We start from the raw sequence: 23,683 nt of genomic DNA, 5'->3' as shown, positions 1-23,683 counted from the left end.
CATATGGTAAGAGGTAAGTTGTTACGAATTAAAGTAATACTCCATGTGAAAAGAAGATGATATAAATAAGCATTAAAATAAAATGCAACACATGTAGGAACGTGGATCCCATACTTATGTGTTCTTTCGAAAAGGAGAAATTATATAACCAAAAATTGCTTTTATTTTCTTCGGTTCAAAGGCATTATTATGCTTGGGATTGGGACAGCAATAAATGGAGTAATAAAATTTGATTTATGATTTTCGGGCTGTGTTGTGTCCCTTTGGTTTTTGGACATGTGAATCAACTCTTTTATAACCAGCAATAAATGTTAATAATGATTCTTTTGTTTAATCAGCAATTTCTTGCTTGTCATGGTTATTGGTGGCTAGATGTTATTAATTAATCATACAACTGGAGTATAATACTCTTATCTTTAACTCTCTCCGTCCATAAAAAATAGGGCACTTTCATTTTTTTGCATTCGTTTTGAAAAAATAATACTGATAAATAGTTAAAGTGGAGAGAAAGTAAAGTACAAGAGAGAATAATGTAGAGAAGTCTCTTGTCTATACTATTTTGTCTCTTATTTTTTTTTTCTTTTCACTTTAACTATTTATTATCATTTTTTCAAAACGAGTGCAAAAAATGAAAATGCCATATTTTTCATGGACGGAGGGAGTATATTTTACTTAGGCATTTGGGAAAAGTTAAATATTGTGAATGCTTTGACATTCGAGTAGGTTGATCTCCCATTTATATATAATAAAACAAAATCAGTAAAATATAGTACTGGTAATTTAATGTATTTTAGTATAAAACTAATAAATTATTAAAACTTGATTTAAGGAGTGACTGAAGGACATATTATTTGACAGAAATCAAAACTATATATAGTCAGGATCGCCATTCTTTGTCGCATATTTGTTCTCATTGATACGATTAATATTTTGTACAAGTATATGTAGCAACGAACACGTACAATAATTATATAACATTCAAGATTTAATTGGGACAATATCAATTTATATATTTAGATCAATAATAGGTTACACTTAATTGAAATAAATAAATACAGCAAATTAAGAATCAAGAAATGGTACATAAATTAAAGAATAAGGAGTGGAAAATACTATGTTTTTGTGCCCTAAAAAGAATGAATGAACTCAATATTTGTTAAATCCAGCTATATGGATTGAGAAAATCTAAGAAGGTGAAGCAATTTAGTAACTAGTTTCCAGCTCTGGGCTAGGACCAGATTTCTTGATTCCTTCAAGAGTTAATGCATATTCATTATTTCTTGGCCCTCCACTTTTAATGTATAGATCATCCAAAACCTTCGTTATCTCCCTCTCGGTGACACTTTTAGGTTCAGAGGCTCCCAGGGGACGAGCGTCGCAGGAGATGACGAAGATAGAAGAGAGAAGAAGGAGAAGAGCGAGGAATGTGAGAGTTTTGGCCATTACTAATAAAATCTTTGGAAAAACTTGAGTGATTTTGTAAGTGATGTTATCTTCGACCTAGATTATGAGGGGATTTGTAATAGTGCAATGATATATGATCGAATGAAGCATTTATAGAGTAGAATTTCCTTGCATGCGTTGTGAATTTTGACCGTATTTGTTTAATTTCTTCGTTTTGAAAAAGGGGTTGTCTAATTTGACGTTACTTCTGAGATGGTGATATATAGAGAAATATAGAATCATGCATGATGCAAGTCAAATTTTGAATGTGGATTGATATACAAAGTCCAATTTAACTTGTATCAACACAAAGTAGTATTTCAAAGTGAGAATCCATTTGCGACTTCCACTAACATAGTAGTAGTATTTAAATTTCGTCCTTGGCCACGTAAAATGACACCTTTTTAATTATACATTAATCATTCTCAAGTTGGAAAAGACCGTCCATTAAATCACACAAATTATTATAGTAGTGTCCAATTAAAATTTTATAAATTTTTTATAAATCTCAGCTATTGAAATTAATAATTCGTAATTGGATGTGGTACTATTATGGATTAATATCCCACGTCGATTATGTAAGGAAGTTGATGTAGAGTTGAAAGACTAAATGAGTTCTCTCTATCTTCATAGGCTAGTGTTTGGTAATAAATTCTCGTACTCCATTTTGATTGTAACATTTGCGGTTTGCATGGAAAAGGAGCTTGTCATGAGTTAGGTGATCATAACCGACAAGGACGTTGGCATTTAACGACATCTATTGTTATGGATTCTAGTGTCTTGAATCAATTTCATAATATAATTGGTGCGAGGTTTATAAATCAAATGAACATTATCCATAACTTCGTAAAAGAAGTAAACATTGACCAATGTGGCTGTGAGCCTATGACCAACAAAAATATTGGCATTTAAGAGGGTCATAGACTCATAGCGACCTAGTGAATGAAGCTAGTTTTGACCTAACTTATGATGCGGTGTTTATAGAATAAATGAGTTATCTCTTATGATAGAGACTCATAGTGTAATATTTTTTAGATGATCTCTCTTGTTTGATTTTATAAACTAGCATTCTTTTTAGACCAACTTTGTTGTTTGATTTCGTGCAAGGACATGTGAATTTTGTGTATCAAGAAGGTCCAATTTTTTTCTTACTTCCTTAAGATTAAAAAAAAGTCGTCTACCTCTACCGTTTGTTCACATCAGACTACAAACTAATTTCATCTATTGACTATGAGCCCATCTCAGTATTATATTTTAGATTCTCCACTAATCCCATTCAATCGTATGAGTGGTGCCCTAAACACTTGTTCTATTTATTACTATATTATTTTATAATTTCGAGTTGCATAAGCATTTATTGTTTATTGTTTAATGATTTTTTTCCCTTCTCTTTTCGTCAAAGAAATACTAGTATTGAAGTTCAAATATTAACATGTGAGTAATTGGGAGATCGAATTCAATATTTCTTGTGTTGTTGGCTCGTAGAAAGGTGATGGGGTACGTACTAAACAAACCCAATAGCAGTGACGGCCCATCAGCCCAAAGACCAAGGAAGAGTATCAGTTCGGCATTACCAAAGAGTTCGGCCCTAGCCTACAGCTCGGTAAAAGCCGACCACTCAGTTCGGCATTACCAAAGAGTTCGGCCCCAGCCTACAGCTCGGTAAAAGCCGACCAATCAAGCTCTACTCTCAGATCGGCAAAAGCTGCTCGGCAATAGTTCAGCAGTTCGGTCTCAGTATTCGACCGAACTGGGAGATAGTGGACTCATGCAGAACCTCCACGACCTCCACTACACGATCTATTTAGTGGTGGACCCATGCAAGATCTCATGACCTCCACGACATCCACGATCTAATTAGTGATGATGTAAGCCACGACCTAATTAGTGATGATGTAAGCCACGACCTAGCTAGTGGTGATGCAAGCCACGATCTTAGTTCAATGTATAAATAGAACTTAGATCAGAGAGGAGAAAGGAGCTCGCTAGACATCAAATATCATATAGCAAGTCTGTATTTGTAAGCTGGAAAACCAGATCAAGCAATACAATCTTGCCCTCCTTTCTTCCCGTGGACGTAGATTTACCTCAGTAAATCGAACCACGTAATTCCTTGTGTCGTGATCTATATTCATTACCTGCATTTACTACCATCAAAAATTCGCCCAACCATCACTGGCGCCGTCTGTGGGAAACAGAGAACCAAATTTGTGATAAAGCGAGTTTTTGATCCTCTTCTACCAAAAAAATGCATACCAGATCACATAATACCCATACTTCCGTCCGTGAGGAATGTGAGGAAGCTAGTCCAGCAGCCCGTAGGCCTGGAAAGCAGCCTCGTGAGAAATCTGTCTCCAGTCCTCACGGTGAAGGAACAAGCCGCTCAAAGACTCATCGCACCGAGTCTTCCCAGCAGCCCGATTTGAACGAGGCTGTCAAATTGTTTTTGGCCGAGAAGCAGGAAGAGTTCTTAATTTTCCTGCAAAAGAGCCAAAAGCCGGAGACGAAAACGGTGGATTCTCCCTCCTCATCCAGACGTGAAAGTCACTACCGCAGTAGTGCCATGTCTTCCAGGAAGAAGAATCCTCAACCCCGACATGTTCCTGTTCCTCCTCGGTACCGGAATCACAGGAGAACTCCATCTCCTCCATACCGAAGAGATGTCGGGTTCGCCATGTACGGAGCATTGAAGACTCCGTTCTCGGACGATATCACCCGAACTCCCTTACCACAGAACTACCGAACTCCGTCAATGACTTATGACGGGTTAGTGAATCCTCATGACTTCCTGGGACGCTATCAGTATAACATGGTGAACCAGGGTCTCAATGAGGTCCATATGTGCAAGCTGTTTCCCGAGCTGCTTATCGGGAACGCAAGAAGGTGGTTCGATAGCCTCCCCAAAGGCAGCATTAGATCTTACCGAGATCTAATGGATGCTTTCCACAGGAGGTTCTTTCAGAAAGCGGAAGCCCGAATCACTTCGGCTCAGCTGCTTTCTATACGTCAAGGTCGCGACGAAAAGATCAGCGACTTTATGACGAGATTCCACAAGGAATGCCTACAAGTAGATAATCTCAATGATCTACTTGTCATTTCGGCATTCCAAAATGGAATCCTACCCGGAGCTCTCTACAGAAAGCTCGTGGAATGCAGTCCGCAAACAGCTCAAGAGATGTGGGACATTGCGGACCAGTTCTCCCGTGCCGATGAGGCAGACCGTCGCAAACGGTCTTTAGACAGCTCATCCCGAGGAGACAGGAGGAAGCCCGATCATAGCGATCAGGGACATCCTCGCCGAACTCCTTTTGGCGATCAGGGACATCCTCGCCGAACTCCTTTTGGCGATCAGGGACATCCTCGCCGAACTCCTTTTGGCGATCAGAGGCTTCCTCGCCGAACTCCTTCCCCACTAAAGGAGGGATAGCGGTCATCCGAGGTGATCAAAAAAGAGCGAGTGTTTGCAGATTGCGCTTAAAAGTGCCGAGCAATCAGATCGGCACCATCAAGCATAGCAATCACAGCAGCCGGAGTCAGAGGCAGGCGAAATGACCGAAGTCACACCGGAGCCGAACTCGATGGTGTACGGCACTGAAGCCGTGATTCCGGTTGAGATCGGCGTACCCAGTCCCCGAACTCTAAATTTCTCTTCAGAAATGAATGATGACGGACTGAGAGCCGAACTAGATCTGGCCGAAGAAAGAGGAGAATTGGCCTGCATAAAAGCAGCCAAGTACAAGGAGCAAGTAGCCCGGTATTATAACCAAAGGGTGAAAAAGCTGCAATTTCAAGTGGGAGATCTCGTCTTGAGAAACAACGAAGTAAGCCGAGCAGAAAAGCTGGGCAAACTCGAACCCACATGGGAAGGTCCATATCGGGTGTCAGAAGTCCTCGGCAAAGGGTCTTACAAATTGACTCACATGTCAGGAGAACAAGCACCCCGAACATGGTACATTTCCAACCTCAAGAAGTTCCATTTGTAAGAGACAGTCCGGTCAGTCAGTCTTGTGTCTAGTTCGGTCCTAGGGGTATGTGCTTTCTTTGTTTTTTACTTGTTTTTCATGTTTGTCTATGTGCGTTTTTGTTCGTCTATGTGCGTTTTGTCTGTCTATATGTGTGTCGTCTCTTACAAATGTTACTGAGGTATCTTGTTCTTCGAAGGCTGATCCCCTTTTTAGAACATATATAAGCCAACGATTGTGAGTCCAAGCTTCTAAGGAGGATACAAGACCACAATTCAGCTTAAGAAACAAGCAGTTCGTCTGAAACGAACTGCAACAAAGGGAAAGTCCGATCTACGCGATAAAACTCGCCGAACTAGGACAAGGGAAAGTCCGATCCACGCGATAAAACTCGCCGAATTAGGACAAGGGAAAGTCCGATCCCCAAATTAGGACAAGGGAAAGTCCGATCCGAGCGATAAAACTCGCCAAATTAGGACACAAGCTTAGTCCGGTCAAAGAAGTTTACTTCATAAGACCAAAGACGAGTCCGGTCAAAGAAGTTTATTTCATAAGACCGAGGACCAAGTCCGGTCAAAGAAGTTTACTTCATAAGACCAAAGACGAGTCCGGTCAAAGGAGCTTACTTCATAAGACCGAGGACGAGTCCGGTCAAAAAAGTTTACTTCATAAGACCGAGGACGAGCACGATGAAATTTTTTCGCTGAGCTGTAAATACGCAGTGATAGAAGCGAAATGAAGATTTCATTTATTAAAACTTGTTCGGCATACAACTCTGCTGCCCTACGAGAAGGCGTTACGCTATTACAAAGGACTATTCTACTGTCCCTGGTTGCTAAAGTTGAGCCATCTATTCACAAAATCCTCGTGAAGCCGAGTTCGGGCGTTCCGGGCAGCTGAAGAATAAGCAGGTCGACGAGATGCTCTGATTGACCTACCGCCTCTTCCTTGAGTCCGGGAAGTACTGGCACCTCGGCGGCGAAGAGTCTCTTCACGAAGCATTTGTTGATCTTGCTCACTCATAATCACAGCTCCTCTACGAACTTCAGTCCGTCCTTGTCTTGACGTTTCCGGTTGCTCCTGAGTCCGTTCTCGTCTTGACGTTTCCGGTTGCTCCTGAGTTCGTTGCTGATTTGGAGTAGGATTTTGAGCAAGTGGATCAGAGGTTTGAGCTGGTGTATGAGCATCTGTTGGCGGGAAATGCCTAAGGAATCTCTCGATTGAAGGACGCCGGGAAAGAACGATGTCGTACCGAGAAGCCCAGCGCCGTAATGATTTCACAACTTGTTGGCAAGCCGAGCTCTCCAGCGCATTGTTCCTCCGGAGTACATGATATTCCTCCCACAGTTCGTCAACTCGTTCCTGAACTTCAGAGATGGTCATTCCCCCGCGCCTGCTGATGAAATCCTCATACGCAGTCCTCTCAGCGACAGCAGTATTCAGTTCGGCCTCCAGATCTTTCTTTTCGGACTCTAAGTCCTTATTGTCGGCCTCCAGCTTCACTAAACAAGCCAAGAGTTCGTCATTCTTCATCTGGTCAGCTATGGCTTTTTTCTCAGCTTCGTCTAAAGCGGAAGAGTACAGCCGCTTCCAGTGAAGTACCTCCAGCTCCTTAAGAGTTAAGAATACAAAGCAGCCTATGTCAGTTCGGCATTTCAGTTTACTGAGCAGGTAGTAAACCACAACAGGAGTAAAAGAGAGTACGAAAAGCTATACGAAGACACAAGTGCAGAAAGAAGAATTTTTTCATTCATAAGAAAAAAATTTTTTACACAAGGAGGGCTTCAAGGCCATTTTACAACAAGGAAGAAACTAAACTAAGAGAAGGGAGACGAAATCATACTCCGCCAGCTTCGTCTCCGGCTCCTCGGTGAGGTTCAGCTTCCTTCTCCTTGTCTGCCTCAGCTTCAGCCTCGGCCTCCTTGCTCCCCCCAGCCTGCTCGGTGCCCCCATCACCAATCAGCAGCACCTCTTGCTCGGCCTGCCTGTCTCCGGTCTGCTGATCAAGTTGCTCAGTTTCACCCTCTCCGTGGAAAATTGGAGCGGGTGAAACTGGCCCTAAGGAGGCAAAGATAGCCTCCATATTCTCATCCCGGTCAGCTCGGCAACTACGAACTCGGTCAGCAGAAAGCAGGACCGAGGACGAAGCAAGCTCCTCAAGGAGCGGCAGACTCTGGAGATGAGCTGCTATCTCTCGGCCGTACAGCGGCAGGACGACTTCGGGCCCCTGCTCGGCATTATCGGTCATCAGTTTCAGCAGATCACCGACAAAGGCCGAAAATTGATTGCTCAGAAAGAGTTTCTCCGCGAAAGCACGGAGAACCTCCCCTTGGGCAACCACGGCGGCAGCATCCCTCCGTTTCGTCTGCTCTCGCTGGATGACGAGCTGGTTTTTGGCAAACTGGGCTTCATCCTGGGCCGAGATCCTAGCAGCTCGGGCCTTCTCAAAGTCTGCCTTAGCCTGTTCGGCCTGGTGACGAGCAGCCGCCAACTTCCTCTGCATCTCAGCATAATCGTTGGACGCTTTGGAGAGTTCAACGGCGACGAGCTTGGAGATCATATCGTTCCTCTGAAAATGGAAAAAGGAAGAAGTCAACCGAAGGGCCACACAAAATACAGAAAAAAAAGCAAGGCAAGAAAATCAAGAAGAGAATTCACCTCGGCGAAGTCCGTGGGCCATAAAAATGGCTCACAGATATGTTCCGAAGGAGGCGCCAAGACCACGTCTTTCTCTGGCGCTCTTGGGGGCTTCTGGGTTTTCCCCTTCCTACTTGCCGAAGTCGACTCCGGCTTCTTTGGATCCGAAGAGGTCTTTTGCCTCTTCGGATTCTTCTCGGCATCAGACGCCGAGCTGGTGGTTTTCGGCCTCTCCGGTTCCTTAGATTCGGAGGATTTGCGACTAATCTTGTTCAGCAAGTTCACTGCCAAAAAGCAAGAAAACAAGGTTAGTTTTCGTCGTCAAGGCAGTAATGCATAAAAAAGAATTCCTCACCCTCAGTCTCTTCGTCCGAAGACGAGGAGTCGAACACGAAGTCGCCCTTGACGAGCTCAGACTCCAGGTACTGCTTCCTAATCATAGGAATCTTATTGAGCTCGCCCTCGAGCTCGTCCAACGGTTCTAACCGAGGATGAGGAATCACGGACTTCGGCCCTCTCCAGGGAAAGCCCGGAGCTGCTGTCCTATTATAAAAAAAGAAGCGATGTTGCCACTTTGGCCACTTGGTTTTGCAGAAGGCCCTAAAGGGCTGTAAAGGGATCAAGTAAAACCAAGATCCCTTCCTCTTAAACTGGAAGAAATTAAGGATTGCCCTCAGAGACAGATCCTTATCTAGCCTACGCAGTTCGGCAGCAAAGGCCGATAAGTGCCTCCAAGAGTTCGGAGTCACCTGACCTAAAGGGAGTTGAAAAAAATCTAGCAGCTCTACAAAAGCAGGGGGAAGAGGGAAACGAAGCCCGCATTCCAAGCCGGCTTCATAAACGGTGGCGTAACCCTCCGGCGGCGAGTCAGCCCTATGAAGGTCGTCGGGAATCGCAACCTTCCCCCCAGGAAAAAAATATTTTTCGTGTAAAGATATCACAGTATCCTTACTCAAGATGCTGTGAAAATACTCTACGGTCTTCTCCCCGGATTCTTTCCGGCTAGAAGACCCCTTATCCCCTTTCCTACCGCTACCTGACTCAGAAGAAGAAGAAGACATAGTTCTTACTCTTTGAAAGTCTGAAAAAATTCTGAAGAAATTCTTGAAAGCGGAAGGAAATTTTTTCGCAAAAGAGAGAGAATGCAGAAGAAGCAATAGCAAAAGTGTTCAACTGATGAAGAAAGGACGTATTTATCAGATTCGGAGAAGATTTCAAAATCATCGCACCGTTTCGAATCCCACCTTTTCAGGATTCAACGGCCGGATTTTACTGTCGCATTTAATGCAGTCACGCGCAAGGCACGTCCCCTAACGTCAGCCTCCCCCGTACCTTTATCCAGAATGCCGAAGTGACTCGCTTCGCCGAAGTGATTCACTTCGCTTTTCGGGGGGGGGTAGTGATGGGGTACGTACTAAACAAGCCCAATAGCAGTGACGGCCCATCAGCCCAAAGACCAAGGAAGAGTATCAGTTCGGCATTACCAAAGAGTTCGGCCCTAGCCTACAGCTCGGTAAAAGCCGACCACTCAGTTCGGCATTACCAAAGAGTTCGGCCCCAGCCTACAGCTCGGTAAAAGCCGACCAATCAAGCTCTACTCTCAGATCGGCAAAAGCTGCTCGGCAATAGTTCAGCAGTTCGGTCTCAGTATTCGACCGAACTGGGAGATAGTGGACTCATGCAGAACCTCCACGACCTCCACTACACGATCTATTTAGTGGTGGACCCATGCAAGATCTCATGACCTCCACGACATCCACGATCTAATTAGTGATGATGTAAGCCACGACCTAATTAGTGATGATGTAAGCCACGACCTAGCTAGTGGTGATGCAAGCCACGATCTTAGTTCAATGTATAAATAGAACTTAGATCAGAGAGGAGAAAGGAGCTCGCTAGACATCAAATATCATATAGCAAGTCTGTATTTGTAAGCTGGAAAACCAGATCAAGCAATACAATCTTGCCCTCCTTTCTTCCCGTGGACGTAGATTTACCTCAGTAAATCGAACCACGTAATTCCTTGTGTCGTGATCTATATTCATTATCTGCATTTACTACCATCAAAAATTCGCCCAACCATCAAAAGGCAAGTTCAATATCCGACTTATATAAATTATTGATGAGATATTTAGAATTTGATTTGAAAAAAGTTGGTTGAATCTACTAAATTATTTTTCCATTAATGATCATATATCATTAACTCTATTGTGAATCTTACAAACATGAAGAATTAGGTACGCTATATGAGTTTTAAGTATATTTCACTATTTGTTGAAATTCAGCATATGTTTGTTTCTTTGCAATTTTGTGGCGATGAAGTTTTGTTTATGGAGAGAGGGATTTTAAAGTAATTATGCATTAGAAATACTGATTTGAAGCAATAAGATCTACTACAAACTAAAATAGTCAAGATATTAATATTTGGTTTTATAATTGGTGTGTTATAAGTGTGAATCTAATGCCGGAGAAATTGGATCGACAAAGTTCGTCCTTATTTTTGTTTGTTGTGTTAAATGCTTTGCAGTGGTCGTGTCAACCAATGTGTAACACTGATTTTGGAAGCATATTTTGTGAAAGTATTTTATCTCCCATCTCAAAGTTAGCCATCTCACGGAGAACTAAAAAAGGACTCTGATTGTATCCTTGCAGTATACTCGAAAAAATACCCACACATGTCAATCATATGAATCTGATGGTTGGTGTAACAGACAATGATTGCTCGATGAACCTACGTATAGATTAGAATGCATTAGGGAAGCAATAAACCTTAAAAATATCCTTGAAAATGTTTTGCAATAAACCTAACACGCCAAAAATACATATTTGCCCACATTAAAAATCCCAATAAGAGCATCCACAGTGGTTATAGCCCAGCAATAGCCTAGCCATAACCTAGCCACAAAACTCCTCCAGCCACATCATCAATACTAAAAATCCTCTTGCTACATCAGAAATAGCCCAGCCATAGCCTAGCCATATCATAAATAGCCCAGCCACATCAATAGCCACATCACTAATAACACAATATACGGAATTTAATTTACGAGACATATACGGGAAACATTAATAATACTATTTTAATTTTTTTAAAAAGTACAATAAATTAAACAAAGTACAAAAATTTTAAAAAAGTACACTAATAAAAAAATTACATTCAAAATCGAAAAAGTACATTACTTAAAAACAAAATCACTCGTCGGCTCCCTCGCCTCCGTCGTCGCCGTCGCCACCGCCACCGCCGCCTCCTTCGCCACTGTCACCGCCGCCTCCGCTGCCACCGCCGCTGCCGCCTCCACGCAGATCGTCATTCATGCTCTCGAGCAATGTGAAGAGAAATCTCTTCTCCTGGGGGTCCGTCGCCGCTCGCCATTCGGCTAACGTCTTCACCATCATCTGGCGCGTTTGTTGACGCGGGAAGTACTTGAGATCCTCTGTAGACTGGCGGTCAAGGGGAGATGCCGACTGGACCTCCTGGGAACCCCCAGCGACCCCCCTCGCCTCCCGTTGCGCCCTCTTTTGCCCAGCGGGGCGAGGTCGGCGGCCGAACGAACGAGGGTTGGGGAGCACCTGGTCCGTCTCGGGGAGGTCGTGGGAACCACCGCTGCTGCCGCTGTCCCCGGTATAGTTCAATCGTTGCTTCTTCGGCCAGCCAGCGTCGACACCTACTCGGAATTTCTCGGAGTTGTTCAGCACAAGATAGCAGTTCCAGTAGGTGAAGTCCTTATACAACCCGGGCTGGGGGAAGACTTTCTCCGCTATCCTCCTGTAGTCGTCCACCGTTTGGCCACTACTCTGCATGCGGAGGGCGTTGGCGTACAAACCCGAAAATCGGGAGACGGCAGCCCTGATTCGGTTCCACGTCTTCCGGCAATCCTCCCCGTTGTGTCGCCTCCCCTCCGAGCAAAATAGCTGGTAGGCTGCTGCTACCTTGCCTAGACATCACCAAACCGAACCGGCCCGGAACCGTCACCGCCGGTTCCGAATCGGAACCGGAACCGCCGTCAGCGGTTCGAACCGGCACCGGAACCGCCGGTTCCGATGGGCCGGTTCAGGTTCCAATTTTTGGCGAACCGTAACCGGCGGTTCGGAACCGCCGGTTTCGCCGGAACCGGCGGTTCGGCGGTTTCCGACACAATTTCAGGCCTACTCCCTAGCCTTTTCAGAAACCACTCCCGCGGCCGCCGGTTTTGACTAAAACTGTGGACGGAAACCGCCGGTTCCACCGATAAAACCGGCGGTTCCACCGAAAACCGGCGGTTCCGGCGACAAAACCGCCGGTTTCCCGCCGCATTTTTCAAATTTGAAATTTCAAACGGTCCTCAAAACCGCCAGTTCCACCGAAAACCGGCGGTTCCGGCGGTTTCGTCGTGATTTTTGAAATTTTTTTTTTATTTTTTTAATCACAATTTTCCCCTATAAATACCCCCCTCCTCTTCATTTCTACTTACCACATTCTTGTGTTAATAAGAATTTCTCTCTCAATCTCAATTTCTTTATTCTCCATCCTCATTCTCTCAAGTTGTTTACGTTATTTGCGCTCATAATTTACTCACGTTGTTCTTGTTCACGTTATCATATTCACATAAACACTACTCTCTATTCTCTACTTCCAATTTCCATAATATCATGTCTTCATCTCTTCGTGGTGGTGATCGGGGTAAGGGAATTGCCCAAGATCAAAGTGACTCTCGTCGTCGTGCCCCTACTATAGCACATGTTGCGGAGGAGGTGGGAAGGCGAGCCGCTCTTCGAGTAAAAGTAAGTTCTAAACTTTTAAGTTTTAATATGTTTTATGTTATATGTTATAAGTTTTAATATGTTAGTAAGTTTTAATATGTTTTAAGTTTTAATATGTTATATGTTAGTAAGTTTTATGTTAGTAAGTTTTAATATGTTATATGTTTTAATATGTTATAAGTTTTAATATGTTTTAATATGTTATATGTTAGTAAGTTTTAATATGTTATATGTTATAAGTTTTAAAATGTTTTACAATTATGTTAGTATTATATGTTTTAATGTGTTTTATTTATATGTTAGTAATAAATTCGTTTGTATTAAATATGTTTTATATGTTTTATGTTATATGTTAGTAAGTTTTAATATGTTATATGTTATAAGTTTACAATTATGTTAGTATTAATTTCATTTATATTAAATTTCTCTATATGTTAGTATTAATTTCATTTATATTAAATATGTGTCTATGGACTATGTGTTTTACTTTTATGTTAGTATTTTTACTTAGTCGTATAATTCTCGTAGGAGGAAGAAGATCGAAATGCGGCCTTGTTACTTGCCCTCGGCGACGACGACCAACAAGGGGGCATTCACATTCGGCTTCGCGGTTCGAGTATGATGTAAATCTATCGTCGGACGAAGGTGATGATGGATCGCATCAATTCCCCCCTTCTAGCACCGGCGACGTAGGCGAAAATGATGATGAGGAGGCCGGTGCTCCTCCTCCTTCCGCAGGACGACAAATAGGTAAGCAAGGTAAGAGAACTACGTGGACTTTGATTCCAAAATGCAATTGAGCATTGAGGATACGTAGGCATCTCAACTTATATTTCAACTTAAATTTTATATTTAAGTTTAAATTTAAGTTGAGCTCAAGTTCTTTTCCTTTATTTCTTTTTTTCTCCCCTTTATTTCGAATATGTAATTTTGTAAATTGTAATGAAGGCTTTAAGTCTTTTGTAATTTATAATTTTGAAGTTGTAATTTCTAATTTTTATGTTGTAATTCGTAAATTTTAATTTGTAATTTGTAATTTTAAAGTTGTAATTTGTAATTTTGAAGTTGTAATTTGTATCAATAAAATTACATTTGTACATCGCTTCATTCTAATTTTATTTACGCAAGTTTTTTTACATTTTTAACTTGAATTACAATTTACAATGTAAAAAAAAAAATCGGATGAACCGCCGAACCGCCCGAACCGGCCCGGAACCGGATAACTACCGACGGTTCAGCCGGTTCAAGTGAACCGCCGGTTCACGGTTCATGAACCGGAACCGTGAGGTCTTGGCCAGGCCGGTTCAGGTTCCACCAATTCTTGAACCGGAACCGCCGGTTCCGAACCATGAACCGGCGGTTCACGAACCGTGGTGACGTCTAACCTTGCCCCACACGTTGACGATCCTCTGGTTATTAGAAACAAGAGGATCGTCGCAAACACTCACCCACGCCTTTGACAGCTCAACATTCTCCTCGTCCGTCCACCTTCTCCGAACCGTGGGGTCATCCCCACCCGGCTGCGACGACTCCCCGACCTTCTTTCCATTGCCCTTCTTCTTTGGGGCGCCACTACCCTGCACTGCTCCCCCCGGTTGAACGGGAGTTTCCGGAACTCCGAGACTATCAAACCCCAAATCCGACAACGCAAAATCATCAAAACCGCTCGGCGTGAACTGCGCATCTGTTGGGGTCGATGTGTGCGATGAAGCAGTCAAAAAATCAAAACTGGGGCGATAGACGTCCCCCCGCGTCACCTGCATCGCCGGTACGCCCCCGGCGTCCCCTGCGTCGCCGAACCTCCCCCGGGTATCATCTGCATATTGGGTGCCCACCCCGACATCATCTGCATATTGGGTGCCCAACCCCGCATCGCCGGGAACCCCCCCCGGCGGACTCCCTCCGGTCGGCATCCTGGGTAGCATCTGCTGCCACGGGTACATGTTGTAGTACCCGGGCATCTGATTCCATCCGCCTCCAACAGGGATTGGGGGAGTTTGAGAACCGCTCGTCCCTAAACTAGGCTCGTTGTTCAGATCCATTTCTCGGTGTTGATCTTGTACAAAAATTAAGATAGAGAGAGTACTCGTTAATACAAGTGGTGCGAATGAAAATGAAGTGCAAATCGCGTATATATAGTGTTTCGAAAATAAAAAATAAAAAATAAAAAATCCGCTAGGCTATGCGCTGGCGATCCGGGCGCTGCAATGGAGCCGAGCGGATCGCCCAGCGCATAGCCTAGCGGTTTTTGACCGCCTAGCGCTAGGCGAAATTGATTTCCGGAAAACCGCTCGGCGGTTTTCGGATCCTCCAATGGTTCGCCTAGCGACCGCCTAGCGCAGGCGCTCGGTTAGGCGGTGCGCTAGGCGCCATTGTGGATGCTCTAACACAAATCCACTTCGTTTTGTTTTCACGGCCAAAAATAATCAAAATTTTCAAATCCATTTACTATTTTAATAATACTCCATAATAATTATTTGATTATGTTGTTCGTGCTCATTCCAGATTCCCATCCGACACAAAAAAAAAATAATTAATTCATCCCATAAATATAATCACAAAATACTGCCCTCTCCTATTGTGACATAATTAAAAAAATTAAAAGAAATGAGCAGCTCAGGAGCTATAGAAAGCTCCGCGCCAATCTCCGGCGGCTGCGACGACGGCGGTGGCACCACCAGCAGCGTCACCGATAGCCCGATGAGAGACGAAGCCGTTGATTCAAGCCCTTTCCAAGAAGGTGAACGCGTCCTCGCTTTTCACGGCCCCTGCCTCTACGACGCCAAGGTATTATCCTTCTTCATTTCGCCACTGAAAACCCTAACTACATTATTGAAATCAGAGGTTTTTCTTTAATTGTCTTTTAGTATTCATCAAATATACTTTTTGGAGCTTTAATGCCCAATTTGATTTCTACTGGATGATATCCTCTTTGTAGCTGTGATTACAATTTTGATTCCTATATGGAGTACTGTATTTGCTTCATTTCAGTAATTGATTACCTAATTCCTTCTATTGTGTGCCTTATGCTTCACAAGGTGCAAAGAGTTGAATCGTGCTCTGGGGGATGGAGGTATTATGTTCATTATCCAGTAAGTATATTCGTCTAATTTCGGCTTCAGCTGTTTAGCTATTTCTTTTGCCCTCTAAAAAATTAGTTATAGTTGGCCAATTCATTTGCTGCAATGTTGCATATTCTGATATGATCAACATATTTGGGCAGTTTTATTGGCTAATATTTTGCAAGGTTTAACTGTGTGTTCCTTATGTTTTAATTGTCCAGGGATGGAAAAAAACGTGAGTGCACGTAATCTGTTACATTCCGATGACCTGAATTTTCTGGATTCCGACTAATGTACCCATTGAAGACTAGTAGTAATTTATTTCGTGAAGTTCGGGAATTTGGGATTTTTGTTTGATTAAACTATCCTTTTGGTGAATTATTGCTTTTCACTCTCGATTAGCACAGACTTTTTCAGCAAACTCGTGTCGATCATAAGTGCATTTTACTTCCGACTGTCCAAGTTATCATATTCTTCCAAATTAGTCTCTGTACTGATAATCTTTCGATGCTTTGCTTTCTCGGAAGCTTGATGCATTTGAGGAAAATACGGCGTATTTGGAAGTTACTATTTCCCTAAATCAGTATTCAAGTGTCTTGTATTGTTTTCTGAATCTATTGACGATTGATTGGAATTCATGGGTATTACTCAACTTTTCGTTTGCGTCACTACAGTTGGGATGAATGGAAGGGTGTCGAAGACATGCTAAAACATACTGAGGCGAATATTCAAAAGAAAGAGGAACTAAAGGCAAAGCATTCTCTGGAGAAGAATACGAGGCTTGGACGTCCATCACTTGATAAAATTAAAAGTTCTACTGGTTGGGCTTGTTGCCGCTCTTTCCAATGGCTAATTATTTGCTTGCCACATCTGTGTTTTAATTAACATATTTGATATCCTTGACATCAAATATAGCACTTAATACAGCATATGTTTTCTCCAACTAAAGAATTTAGCTTCACATGTCATTTGGTGATATTTAACAAGCTAAACTTCCCAATGAAATGAATGATTGACAACTTGAGAAGCTAGGCCTTAAATTTATAAGTCATCATCAACCAAATTTTCTTTTAAACTCTTATCGAAACTTCCATGTTAAGCAGTTCACAGTCTTCCTTCTGTGCTCACTACAGTCGAAGTCATGAATTACATGACTGTTGTATCTATCCTTTCTATATCCAGGAGTAACCAATTTATACCTTATTTTGAAGGCCAATAAATGTGTTTTCTCTTTTCCATCGGCATACTGAAATTTCAAATCCAAATTATGTTTACCGACTCAGCGCTGAAATCTTGATTGCTATGCGATCACAGGGGTCAGAGGCAGGAAGCGGAAACATGAAATCGTCAAAAAGGTACAAATTGGTTGTATGTATAATACAACTTGATATAGTTGGTTAGTGTTAATTTTGTGTTAGAGTGAGTAAGCTTTTGGTTTTAGTTAGTTGAAGAGTTCAGTGAAGTTGTATGTTGTTTTGCTTGGTAGGAAGAGAGTTTTGTTCCATCAGAAAAACATGTAAATCTCCAAATTCCATCTATTTTGAAGAAACAACTGGTTGACGACCATGAGTCTATAACTCATCTTGGCCAGGTAAACTGTGCTGCAAACATTATGGAATCTATTTTATGAATATATAGTTTCCTTGTATGCTAGTTAATATATGCCAGTTGGAAATGCTTCTCAACTGTAAACCCTTTTATGCAGCTAGTCAAACTTCCGCGCAATCCTAGTGCATGTGAGATACTGAACAAGTATTTCGATTACCAGGTGAAGAAAGATGGCATGTAAGACCATAATTCCATAACTCGTTTTTTTAATATCATGTGTGTTGGGAATTAGTCCGCTTAATCTATGTTGTAATTTGTGCTTTTTCGTTTTAGGCCGTCTCCAATCATTTACGCCAAACTCAAACCCATTTTTGAGTATATGTTACACCAAAAAGTAGTTTTACTCCAACCATTTACACCATATTTAAAATTTACACCATTTTGGGTATTTCTCTCACAACAAATTTGCAGTAACACTAAATATGGTGTTATTCCATTGAAAAACCCAAAAATGGGTTTGAGTTTGGTGTATGGTTGGAGAAATTGTCTACACCAAAAATGAGTTTTGGTGTATGATTGGAGATGATCTTATAGTCTATACACACCAAATATTTTTCTTTCAAATTAACTTTATAATCTATTACATGTTGCACTTGTCATCAATATCATTGAACTTCCTGTTTGGACATCATATCCAAATATAATGAAATGTTTTTGCAGTCTTAATACTAGTTTCTGGTGACGCCACTCAAGATGGATTCTTAATTAACAGTCTTTGTGATTTTGGTGAGTGAAGGATAGTGGAGACTGTTAAAGAGATTGTAGATGGACTGCGCTGTTACTTCGACAAAGCATTACCTGCAATGCTCCTCTACAAAGAGGAACGACAGCAGTACAAAGAAATTATTGCTGATAATGTCTCTCCTTCGGGTGTATATGGAGCTGAGCATTTGTTAAGACTTTTTGGTTAGACTGAACTCTACTTATCTGGATAATCTGATTTAAGAAAACTTTCCTAAATACGTTGCTCAAATGAAATTGTGTTAATTGTTTGAATTTCATTCTGAAATGTAAAGTTTTGTTCTTGGTTTGTTGCTCTTTTATAAACAATGTTTCTCATTACAGTTAAACTACCCGAGATGCTCTCGTGTGTGCATATTGAAATGGAGACACTGTCAGAGCTGCAGCAAAGATTGCTGGAATTCCTCAGGTTTTACGATCTTGTATTTTAAGCTTGGAATAACTTGTTCTTCCCTGCTAAACCTGCAGTCATAACTTGATTTTGTCTTTGTTTATATTTTTATATTTCTATGAGTCGGGGGTGGGAGGATGTAGGGATCGAACCTCGGTCTCACCTTAATATATTTGGCGAAATGACCTTGAAAATAGGTTCATACTTATTGAGTTAAAGAGATAATCTGATTGCTATCAAAGGTGTCTTTAAAGATCCAAGATTGCTATCAAGGTGTCTTTAAAGATCCGAGTTCCACGTTATGTTTAGTGTTAATTTATAAATGCAAGAATGCACATAGGATTTGTTGTTTGTTGCATAACCTTCAAACTGAAGATTTTTGTCGTTTCTTGATTCAAGGTATGCATTAACCATCAGTAGGAGATTTTACACTTGATGTATGCTTGCGGCTGGCATGAATGTTCTTCTTAGCGCATTGTGTTTAGGTTATGTTTGTAACATAAACTAGATTTTTTGTGTTTCAAAGCAGGTTCCTCCAGAGCAATCAACGTGAGTTCTTCGACTCGAATTATGAGAAGGTGAATGGCATTGATAATGCAGTGAAGGACAAAGAAAATTGAAGAATGTGGTCAGAGGTAATAGCTGTTGTAAGGAAAGCATGTGAGATCTAAAGATGCACACCTTGCTATTTATGTACCACCTTGTTGTATAGCTCTCTAATTGTGGCCTTCTATTCTAAATGATTATGTCTCGTCTATCATATGCTTGTGTTGCACCATATCCCCTTCTCTCCCCACCTACACATCACATCCTAAGAGCAACAGCGATGCATAACGTTTACGCACTACACTGAGTGTGTGCCTGCTGAATTGAACTGCGTTGGAGGTCGAAGAGCTCGGTGTGCTTACACTCTGCAGAGTGTAAGAGCACACCACAGACCGGTCCAATCTTCGCCCAATCAGCAGGTTCTGCGACTGGGCTTAAAAAGCCCGATTTATATGTTTTTTTAAAAGTTGAATCATTTTTTAAAAATTAAATTTAATCATTGGTTTCTAGCTGTTGATCAATGATCTTTTCCATTTTTCCTTTTCAATGGAGTATATTTTTTATTCAACACATCTACATCATATTCTCCTTTTTCTCACTCGTAGTTTCTTCCATTTGTGGCGAATTTCCTATTGTGCTGTGTGGAACTTCTCGACCAAATTAGAGATGAAACCATTGAAATTAATGCACAATTGATGTTATGTTAAAAGACTTGGTGGCTTCCTTTCTAGTTAAACATGAAGTACCACTGAAATTAGGGTAAAATTTGATTAAAAATATGGGAAAAATGAACAACGCAAATGGAGTATTTATCATGGGTGTTTGCTTATTCTCTCAGTTCCATTATAAATGACATTTTTTTCTTTTTGGGATATCTCATTTCAAATGTCACTCTAATATTATATGTTTTCTTTTACTTTATTCTCACACTTAATTCATAAAACAACAATGCATTATTGAATAAGAAACATTCAACTTAATGCTTTTGAATGCCTTGAAGATCAAATTTGAGAGTTGATATGTACTCCTAGTTTTGGGAATAATGTGCAACGGCTAACTTAGGTCTAGAATTCAAGGCGAGTTGAATTAATTATGTTGACATCAAACAAATTAATTATGTTTGAATCTTGATTGGGTCAACCAAACAGTCTAGTTAAGTGGGCTGTCGAAATTGTACGTGGATATTCTAGTGTGCTGCTATACTTGTGTCTTTAGATTTGGTGAGGGTACATTTTTCTTAGAGATCATATACACTTTGTATTAGTTACTCGTTGCTTTGGTTGATTGTTACAATGAGCGTAGTCCTTAAACACGAATAGCAGTCTAGAGCTCTGAATGGATGTCTCGTTCTTTTTCGTATGGTCAATTCACTGTAAATTACTTCGAAACGTAGAGCCTGCTGATTGGAAATGAGTTCTGAGTATTAATTTCCGGTCAAGAAAAAGTGAAGAGCAAGCAAAATGACATGATTTTTCTGTATGTTGTGATATACAGAACCTGTGAGATATGTGGATCCCTTGCAAAAAATGTGGTCGGGGCAACTGAGGCTGATCTGACAGAGTCATGGAACGAGACCGGTGATGCTGCTGCTGCAAGTGCAGCATCCCAGTCGCGGAACTTCTGGCAAGGCCGGCGCTTTCTCTACTTCTTGTTAGCTTGCATGGTGTTTGCGTTTGTCATATCGTGGCTTTTCCATTTCAACGTGCCATCTTGAAATTCATGGAGACTGCGTGAACCAGTAAGTACCCGATGAAATTGTACGTTGCTCACATTCATCTACACTTCCTTATGTTATTCTTCATCTTCGTTCTAACAATTTCTCTTTCATTTTGTCTTATAGAATAAAAAAACAATTGAAAGGTTATATGTAAAGTCTTAGAATCGATCCATATAAGTTGGAACTTGGATCTTGATAATTCAACATTCGGTCCATCTCCTAATCCCCAAGGTATTGAGTTGATCCAACTCTTAGATGGAGTAAAGGGTCCCTTAACTAAACCTACATAACTTATATTTGACGGATAATACAAAAAGGATTTTCAAGTGGTAGGTAGAAGTCTTTGAAAGTTGGTTGTTGCAATCTCCGACAAGGTAGTAAATAGTAATGTTTTGGGAAGAATGTTGTTGATCCGGACTGAAGGCGCTGTCAAACGTACTTGATGGTATGCTCCGATCCAAGCCTTGTTCGGAAGGGATAATGCACAAATCTTGAAGTTTTGCACTATCTATAACAAAGTTGAGGTCAAATGGAAAAGTGGATTCAACCATACAGATATACTTACTTTAAAATGATAAGGAGAAGTTCTTCAAGGACAGCCTAGTTTGGTAGAAGTTGTGGTGTGACTCTATGATAAAACCAAAATAAATCATTTTTTCCAAATGAAGCATTTACACTCGATGCAATTATCTTATCCTCACGTTGCCTGCCTCATCAAACTTTGTTGGACATACTATTATTGTATCACGATGCCAAAACGTTCGATTAGTCTTTCAAGATAAGTACTCTTAATTACTACTTCGATTTCAAGTTAATTAAGGAAGATCATCAAGTAAAACGAAAAGGCCATCAAGTTCAAGGCTACTATTTTTCTTTGATTTTCATTCTCTTCTCTTCCTCATCATCTGTACATTTATCCCCAAATTATTAAAAAACCTTAAACATCATCGAAATTAACAACATTTTCCCCCCTTTCCGATTCAAATCAATCAACATTGCTCATCCCCATCCGCTTAATCACGCCATTAACCATCGCATCACTCTGCAAACACATCCCCTTCTGCACCATCTCCATCCCCGCCATGTAATTCCTCACCTCCTTCCTCACAATCTCCTGCATCACCCCCAGAAATTCCGCGCTGAAAAACTGCTTCTCCGCCGCCGATTGCCCCTGACTAACCGGATCCGGATCCGGATCCGCCACCGGTTCGGGTACTGGATCGGTTCCGGGCAGGGATAGACTGAGAGATGTTACGATATGTGCGGGTCGGGCCACGGGCCGGTACACATGGTGAGTTGAATGACCCGAATCGTCCGACCCGGACGGACTGCCCGGGTTGAAGCAGAAACCGGAGCAGATCAGGCCGTAGCTGGCGGATCGCTTGTGGCGGTGGTGAGCCTCGGGGTCGAATTCAGCGAGCTCCTCCGGCATGGAGAAGCACTTGCGCTTGAGCGTCGAGTTCCAGTGGTTTTTGATGGCGTTGTCGGTCCGACCCGAGAGGAATCGGGCTATGGTCGCCCATTTGTTCCCGAATTTGGCGTGCGCCTTGATTATGGTGTCGTCCTCCTCCGCCGTGAAGGAGCGGTGCTCCACCTGCGGCGAGAGCTGGTTGCACCACCGCAGCCGGCACGATTTCCCCGATCTGCCGGGGATTGATTTGCTTATCAGCGACCAATTTCTGGCGCCGTGGTTCTCCACCAGTCTCTGCAGCAGATCGTCCTCCTCGGGGCTCCACGGGCCTTTGATCCGATCCATTTCTCTTCTCTGTATTTGAATTTCCTCAAAATTGAAGATGTAGATACAGATTTGAGAATATAGAAACGGTTTTATTGTGCGTGAGAGGAGAGTGAAACAGAGGCAAAGCCTCGCTTATGTCACGAGAGAAGTGAAACGAGAAATGGTATTTATAGTGAGGGGAAGGAAAGATAGGGATGACGCGTGGGATAAATTAAATATTTGTTCTGCTATTAATTATTATTATCACTCATTTTTTTACTTTAAATGAGATAATGTTAACCGCCGTTAAACAAAATTTAAAAAAGATAAACGCTTGATTTATGGAAGTTGAATTATTAATAACAATCCGGCGACGAGACGCGGCTCGTTTGTGCATCGGATTTTGTGTTTTGTACTTATCATTTAGATATTTTTAAATTAACATGAGTTTTCACAGTACTAAATTAGAAAAATTAATCTTGTTAAGCAAATTAAATGGACTATTTTTTGGGGAACTTGGGTAGTGAAGATTTAATTTGATTTATTAATTACAGTGGAGATTGAGACCTTTTATTAACATTTTCTTACTAATTAATTCAATATAAAAGCACCACCTAAGGTGTTTATTATACGGAGTAGTAACGTTTTCGACATATTACTATCTAATATCGCTTATTATATAAGTAATTTAGTTTTGAACGACGATTGTCCTTGATTAGTCCGATATGATGTAGGTAAGAGTGATGGTGATTAGGAGTGAAATTAGATTAGAAACATTGATTAGGATGTTATATAGAGAAAGAGAGTGAGTGTGGAAATTATAGAAGGGCGGCTGAAGGGGGTGGGAGAGGACACGCGTCAGTTAGCGGGGGAGTCGTCGGAACCTACCTGACCACGTTTTGTGAAACAAAGGGTAAGTGATGATGAATAAAAAAAAGGAAGGGGGTGTCAAATCACCGACCGTTTTGGAAGTTAATATTTTGACTGGACACCATTAGGGCATCATTAACCCCCATTCGGCCCAAGTCCCCTCCACGTTATCATTCTCCTACCGTTACAGTCCAGACCCCAATTGCTCTAACCCAGCAGCCTCCAACCCGGGCCGCAGCTAATAAATAA

The 23,683-nt window shown here is 41.7% G+C and overlaps 2 protein-coding genes across 2 annotated transcripts; one reads left to right on the top strand and one right to left on the bottom strand.

Moving 5' to 3' along the window:
* The first annotated feature begins 15,309 nt into the window (after nt 1-15,309).
* On the top strand, nt 15,310-19,344 carry LOC121806907 (protein MRG1-like). The gene is made up of 10 exons (XM_042207084.1): nt 15,310-15,569; nt 15,821-15,874; nt 16,066-16,079; nt 16,519-16,664; nt 17,159-17,199; nt 17,331-17,435; nt 17,550-17,629; nt 18,189-18,358; nt 18,518-18,602; nt 19,114-19,344. The coding sequence occupies exons 1-10, from the start codon at nt 15,390-15,392 to the stop codon at nt 19,202-19,204; spliced, it is 966 nt and encodes a 321-aa protein (XP_042063018.1). The 5' UTR covers nt 15,310-15,389; the 3' UTR covers nt 19,205-19,344.
* A 2,137-nt stretch (nt 19,345-21,481) lies between these two features.
* On the bottom strand, nt 21,482-22,711 carry LOC121809996 (transcription factor MYB73-like). The gene has a single exon (XM_042210868.1). The coding sequence runs from the start codon at nt 22,601-22,603 to the stop codon at nt 21,833-21,835; it is 771 nt and encodes a 256-aa protein (XP_042066802.1). The 5' UTR covers nt 22,604-22,711; the 3' UTR covers nt 21,482-21,832.
* Between the last annotated feature and the right edge of the window lie 972 nt (nt 22,712-23,683).

This window comes from Salvia splendens, chromosome 6 (assembly GCF_004379255.2).
Source record: "Salvia splendens isolate huo1 chromosome 6, SspV2, whole genome shotgun sequence".
Lineage (NCBI taxonomy): Eukaryota > Viridiplantae > Streptophyta > Magnoliopsida > Lamiales > Lamiaceae > Salvia > Salvia splendens.
Note: the sequence above shows the minus strand (reverse complement) of the source record. Positions and strands in the feature narration are given on the sequence as shown.